Source organism: Scomber japonicus, chromosome 2, assembly GCF_027409825.1.
Source record: "Scomber japonicus isolate fScoJap1 chromosome 2, fScoJap1.pri, whole genome shotgun sequence".
Lineage (NCBI taxonomy): Eukaryota > Metazoa > Chordata > Actinopteri > Scombriformes > Scombridae > Scomber > Scomber japonicus.
Genome location: NC_070579.1, coordinates 24,269,205 through 24,276,004, shown reverse-complemented (window position 1 = coordinate 24,276,004; position 6,800 = coordinate 24,269,205). Strand labels below are relative to the sequence as shown.

At 40.3% G+C, this 6,800-nt stretch overlaps 1 protein-coding gene across 1 annotated transcript in view; it reads left to right on the top strand.

Annotated features, from left to right (window-relative positions):
• The first annotated feature begins 2,035 nt into the window (after positions 1-2,035).
• Positions 2,036-6,800, top strand: part of septin9b (septin 9b) — a 60,590-nt gene continuing 55,825 nt past the window's right edge. The window contains exon 1 of the mRNA XM_053330949.1: positions 2,036-2,142. Within this exon, the coding sequence (XP_053186924.1) occupies positions 2,121-2,142 (22 nt within the window). The 5' untranslated portion in view covers positions 2,036-2,120. The remainder of the gene's footprint in view (positions 2,143-6,800) is intronic.

The window sequence follows — 6,800 nt, the reverse complement described above, 5'->3', positions numbered from 1 at the left end:
TTACCCTGTTATTAGCTGCAGCTTTTTAAGTCTGGAGAATGATCACACAGCATGCACAGCTTTTGGCCAAAAAGACACATGTCTCTATTTTTTTTGTCACAGCACCAGTCTCTTAATGTCCACATCTTTTCTGCACTGAAAAGCTCCTATTTTAGAATTTCTGGGATTGGGAACAGGGATTTTAATGTTGGTCTATTTGTACATCTGTTTGTGTGCTATAGCTGCAGGCTTGCACAAAATATACAGTGCTCACAAAATAAATATGGATCTAACAACTAACACTGACACTACAATGGCACTTAACTTGCACAACTGAATATTTTATGGGATATAATATCCATACAGCTACTGAATGCTTAAGTTGCCATTCAAAAAAAAGTCAAAGGATGAATCACATCACAATCACAAGTTGATATAAACAATGTTTTCACTCTGATCTTTAGAACTAATCAGAGGGCCTTACTGTGGTTATTTCTACTCAAATTCTCACAGCGCAGATACACTTGAATATCCCTAATCTGCCTCCCCTGTTCTGTTTCTCCTCACTTCTCTATTGCGGATGTCAAAAAAAGGCCCCGGGACTGCAGGGGAGTACGAGCTAACTGTGGCTTGGTGTATGTGTGCATTGTATCTTTCTATCTCTGTGCTCTGTGCCCCTTGTTGCCTTATTTTTTATCTGCCTTGTTTGGTTTTATTTGTTCTGTAAAGTACTTTGTAACATTGCTAAGAAAATGGTAAAGGTAATAATAATAAAGTTTATTATTGTTCTTATTTTATTATTATTATTATTATTATTTAATATTATTATTACTATTTCAGGATGCTGCACCCATCAGCCATTTATGTCCCTATTATGCATACATATAAACTCATATCTACTGTACAGAGTGATATTCAGTTTTAAAGACACAAACCCTAACACTGAGGAACAGACACAAGCATTTACTTGCAGCTTAGTGTAAACTCCCTGTATCAGTGCAGGCCAGATAGATAAAGCCCTTGTCATCACTGCATGCCTGGAGAAACACCGCCAGGTCATATCACTGTGTTATCCTAGCACTGGCCTCAGCCTCACCCAAGATTGGATCCCATTGGCTCAAATTATATGTGTGTGTTTCTGTCCTCTGTGGGTCATACTCATGATTCTTGCTTAGTTTAGTGTTGTTGCCATGACATGGGCTGAGGCGGGATGTTCCCTGTAAGAAAGAGGAAGAGGAAGCGAGCTGTCATTTGCTGGGCTGTGTCTCTTTCTTCTCTCCCTGAACACAAAAACAAAGATGTGTGTGTATGTGAGTGTGTGAATGTTGTATTTCTTTTGGGAGTTTCTCACCACGATGATGGCTGGCTAAGTGGCCCTTGACCTTTAACAAGCTCCAAGTTTAGGGTCAGAGAACAGAGTCTAAGCATGACTTGTGCTGCTTTAGTAACAGCTATAACGGTCGCCACAGACATTAATCCTCTCAGACTATCAATGCAACAACAAAGACAAAGACTCTAGATGTCCTCGTATTATTCTTATTATTTCTTATTCTTATTCTGGACTGAGTTTATTTTGAGATGACGACCTTTGGTCAAATGAGCAGAGGCTCCATTTCAAAGACACAATATAGTGTCATGGGAGCACGTGTTTGTGCGTGTGTGTGTATGTGTGTGTGTGTGTGTGTGTATGTAAGTGAGAGGTCAGAGGGAGGCCGCCTCAGTATCAAGGGAATAATAGAAAATATTGGACAAAGAGAATGGAGAAAATGCCATGAAAAAAGTGTCATTTTGTGTGTCTCTGGGATTAAAGCCTGCATCTTATGGGTCTGTAAGGAGAGAGAGTTATGAGAGAAAACAAAAAAAAGCAAAATGAGGGACTCCATATGACTAGCACATGGCTTCGGACGACTGCTCTGCTCACTTGTTATACTGACAGACTGAAGACATTAAAACTGGGAGGAAATAAGAGCAAGGGAGACAGAGGGAGGAAAGGGAGGGAGGAGAGAGGGAGGGTTGAAAGAGGGGCACAGGGTGACTAAGTCAGGAGAAAGGGGAAGTCTTCATGAAGAAAAAGGGAGGGAGGGAAAAAGAGGAGAGAAAAAGGAGAGGTTGATGTGGCTATTTGAGGTAGCCGTTTAGTTATGGAGCGAGACAGAATAGCCGGTAAGTTGTGGCTCTTTTCTAACTTATTTCAGTTAACACTGAGACATTTTCCCTCCAGAGGGGAGTTTATTTTCTTTTCTCTTTGTTAGTGTTGATAGGAAGCAGCTTCTTAGTTGTGGCAGCAGTCAGTATATAGAAGCCACCCTGGTTGTGTTTGCTTTACTTGGTCAGTTGGGGTGGGAGCTGCCACTTAAAGACCTCTGTGATCTGCCTGTCTGTGTGTCAATTTGTGTCTCTGATTTGTTTTTCTCACTTATGTTGTCTGAATGACAAAATAACCCCTAACTTTTCTTCTTACTCTTTCTAATTGAATAGACAGCCACAGCAAAACTCACTGTGAATGTGAAGTATACATACTATTTCTGAATAGCTACCATATGCAGAGCAGCAGAGAGTAAACCTCATGAATGAGGAAATCTTCCAGTGCAAAGTGGCTCCTGTACTGTAATTGGCAGCCTTTGGTCGGGTACTTGACTTACCGCTGACCCACATACACAGCTACAATCCGTCAGTAGATGGACAGTGTTAAATGTTTATGCCATCATCACATGATTGGACTTTGGATTAATTCTCACTGACACAGATGGTTTATTTTAAGGTACGGGAAGCGAGAGCAGAGCTCATACGTCAGCTAATATGATTTGCTTTTAGAAAGACTGCAGACTCTTTTGAGGAATGTTAGCATGCATCAGATTTTGTCGCAGTGAGTCTGTATACTGTCCTGCATCTGGCATGTCTTTTCTTATCATTGGTCCTCCTTGATTTCTTTTATCTGTAATTCTTTAAACATTTTAATGTGTAGTGTTCTTTAGTGCTCATGGAGATTCAATGGATCTTCTGTTCAGGCCCATATGTTTTCAGTCTGCGCTGAGAGGATAAGAGTAATCTGACATCTTACAGTGATTAAGACTGGACATCAAGCTGCGTGGCACTCTGCAAATGAGCCTTTAATTCAGCTGCTAATAACGTGGCTGAGCTCATTGAGCCACATGATGCCTACAGACACACTGCACACCTTTTCTAAACTGCCACTTGATGGCAGTGTTGCTGTGTCATTTTGTCCTCTTAAGCTCAGCCACCATTTCCCTAAATTCTTTGAAATGTTCCATGTGGATGATTCATATTTTGTAGAAAGAATGTATTTTTTTAATGGGAGGTGGGGGAATTTAGCAAATTATGACTGTGAGGGGGCAAGGACATTAAAGAGGAGTTGTGAGTGGTGGAGCATTATTTTTCCACCATGAAAACACTACTGCATCACTTCCTCACACATGCTTCTCAATTGAGGAAGTCCTGCATGGGCCGAGTTACTTCCTGGTTTTCAACCTGTGCTGTGTGGCTCCGTTTGGACCTGTTGTCTTGGTTACAGCCGCCACCTCTACCCCACTCACCCCTGATCCCCTAAGACTTTGTTTTAATAGATATTTAGATATTTAGATATTTATTCATTGTCATTACTTTACATATAAAAACACAACGAAATTTTGTTTGCAGCACAAAAAAATCAATATAAAAGGGGGCATAAATAAAGGCTAAAGTAATAAATAATGCACAGATAAGTATCACAATAATAAAAATAATAGTAACAGGGATAATAATAATTTTCAGGTAATTTGCATTTGTCCATCTAACTCTAGTACTTGTACTGTTCATCAGGTGAGTGTATGTGTGTTTTTTATGAGAGTAGTGCGTGAGTGATCCTTAAGGATGTTTGAGGCCCGCTTGTGGAGGTGGCTTGAGTAAATGTTGCTCAGGTAGAGAGCCGACAATCCACTGAGCTGTTTTAACCACTCGCTGAAGGTCTTTTTTCTCTGCTGCGGTACAGCTGGAGTACCAGACTGTGCATCCATAAGTTAGTACACTTTCAATGGTACAGTTGTAAAAGTTAATGAGCAGCTTCTTCGGAAGTCTGCTGCATTTCAGCGTCCTCAGGTGGAAGAGACGCTTCTGGGCCTTCTTGATCAGGTTTGAGGTGTTAAGGCTCCAGGTGAGGTCTTCAGAAATATGGACTCTGTCAACATTCTCCCCGTCAATGCACAGTTCAGTATGAAGTGCGTTCTTGTTTTTCCTAAAGTCTATGATTATTTCTTTGGTTTTCTTTGTATTGAGGTTGAGGTCATTTTCTTTACACCAGGCAGACAGTGTCCGGACCTGCTCCCTGTAGGCTGCCTCGTTGTTGTCGCTAATAACACCCACAATGTCATGTCATCTGCAAACTTGACCATTATGTTGGAGTTGTGGGTGGAGGTGCAAACACTAGTGAAGAGGGAGTAGAGAATTGGTTTGAGAACACAGGCCTGGGGGACACCGGTGCTGAGGGTGACAGTGGAGGAGATGTGATGGCCCAATCTGACATGCTGGGGCCTGTTGGTCAAAAAGTCTAGGATCCACATACAAAGAGAGGGTTGAATGCCGAGTGTTTGCAGTTTTTTGAACAGTTTGTGAGGGCTGATGGAATTAAAGGCTGAGCTCAAGTCAGTGCTGTGTGAAGTGTTAGTGCAATGGCATCGTCTGTGGATCTGTTGGCTTTGTAGGCAAATTGATGTTGGTCGTGGGTGGGGGAGATGCATGCTTTGATACGTGCCAACACCAGTTTCTCAAAGCATTGTGTGACCACTGGGGTGAGAGCGATAGGCCGGTAATCTTTTAGGCTTGAGATTGTCGGGGTTTTAGGCATGGGGATGATGGTGGTGATTTTAAAACAGGTTGGGACTGTGGCCAGTTGGAGTGACAGGTTAAAAATGTCTGTGAAAACTAAGGCAAGCTGGGCTGAAACTGTGCAGCATATAGTTGACTGTGTTTAATTGTGCCTGCATCTGCGACACCTCCATGTTCCATTTCTCCTCTCCCTAGTCTGTTCAGGATTAATACAATATGTTTAATATGACATGTCATCTGTCATGATGTCCCGTATGGTCACCACATTGACTTGTTGTAATTGCTAATTGGTCACATACTGCCATAAGAATACTGCAAAGAGAAAGAGTTCAGTCTGGAAATGAGAAAAAAAAGTTGTGTCATGCTGCTTTATGTTCTGCCAGTTAAATGGGAAGAAAATCAGTTTTTTGAGTGTAGAGATGACACTAATTGCTTCATATGTGTGGCCTGTTTAGCAACAAAATGACAACAACAAAAGCTGCAATTCAGTAGTTGAAGTAGAAGATTACAAAAAGGACAAAAGGCCGTGTTGATACACTTCCTGGGAGGAATAAGTCGATTAATTTACATTTGCATTTATTAGCATGAAGGGGTCAAAGCCAGGATCCATAATGTTCCTTTTTTCACCAACAGTATGTTCTGATGTACTTAATGTTATGATCATAATATTGTGAAAAAGTTTCATTCATAAAGGGCAGCACATAATTTAGTTCAGTGTTGTACTAAAAAGATCTGAGAGTTCACAGTCTATAATTTCCACCTTTTTTTTCTTTTTGCACATTAATCTACAGTTTTAGGAGTGCTGATGCATCCACTCACAGCATTAAATGCTCTCAGCCTAAAACACATGTGCACACAGCCCCACCCACTCCCACAAACACACATCAATTCAGAGTGAAGGAACTCAAGGAAATCACCCAGCTCACCATGTTCCATAAAAGAAGTGTACAGGATATCCTCTATGAGTGAACGCCCCACGGTTCTCCTCCCACTGCCCTCCAAGTATCTCACCTCATATTGTTTCTGAGATTATTATTTAGTAATGATAAGTAAGGGAGCCGTGAAAACAGCCAGCATTGGGAGTACAGGAAACCAACTGGGAAGCCACACCTTCAGTCATCCTGACGGAGGATTTCTGATAGGTGACATTCAACGTGATGGAAATCAGGCAGACCATATAAGAGACATAGATGGATTTCTCAGTGGAAGTTTAAAAGTAGCTATGCCTGTGGTCAGCAAAGTGCAAAGAGAAAATTGGCTGGTGTGAAAAGCAAGCCAAATGTGGAGCAGCAGGTGTTACATACTGGTGATGTTTCATTGCATGAAATGTATAATGCGAACATTGATACATTTCAGTCCACTACATCAACTAAATGAATTTGAAATATTTGGAATATGATTATAGTACAGTACCTTTGATAAAATACAGTTTAAAAATGAATGACCAGAATTTCATGCCATAAAAAACACTTTTTTGGACAGATAGCATTTTGCACATAAAATGCACTTTTATGCACAAAAATTAATAATGATAAAAACACTTTTAAACAGCATTTAGAGTATCTAACATCTATACCATAATGTATTTCCAAATGAAACAGGATAGATGACCATGCATCTTTGGGAGGAATTTGTTTTAAACCGCTACATGATGAAGACTGAGTGATGGGTATGGATATGATATTACTGGTTGAAACTGGTTAAACTGGTTTGCTCAAGCCTGCGTAAGCATGCGTCAAATTTATTTTACAGGGAGAAAACATGATTGGATTTTGTTTGTTTATATGGCATATATTATTAAATAGGTGCACAATATGACCAAAGACGTGATCCAAAAGGGTTATTTTTATTATTATTATTGTTAAAGGGGTCATTTCATCTCAACTTTTACATAGACAATTCAGTAGGAATACTTTAGCATTACATGACATATACTTACATACCCTGTATGTTTCAAGCAAAGGCTTTGTGTATAATAATGTATTCTTTTCATTTGCATT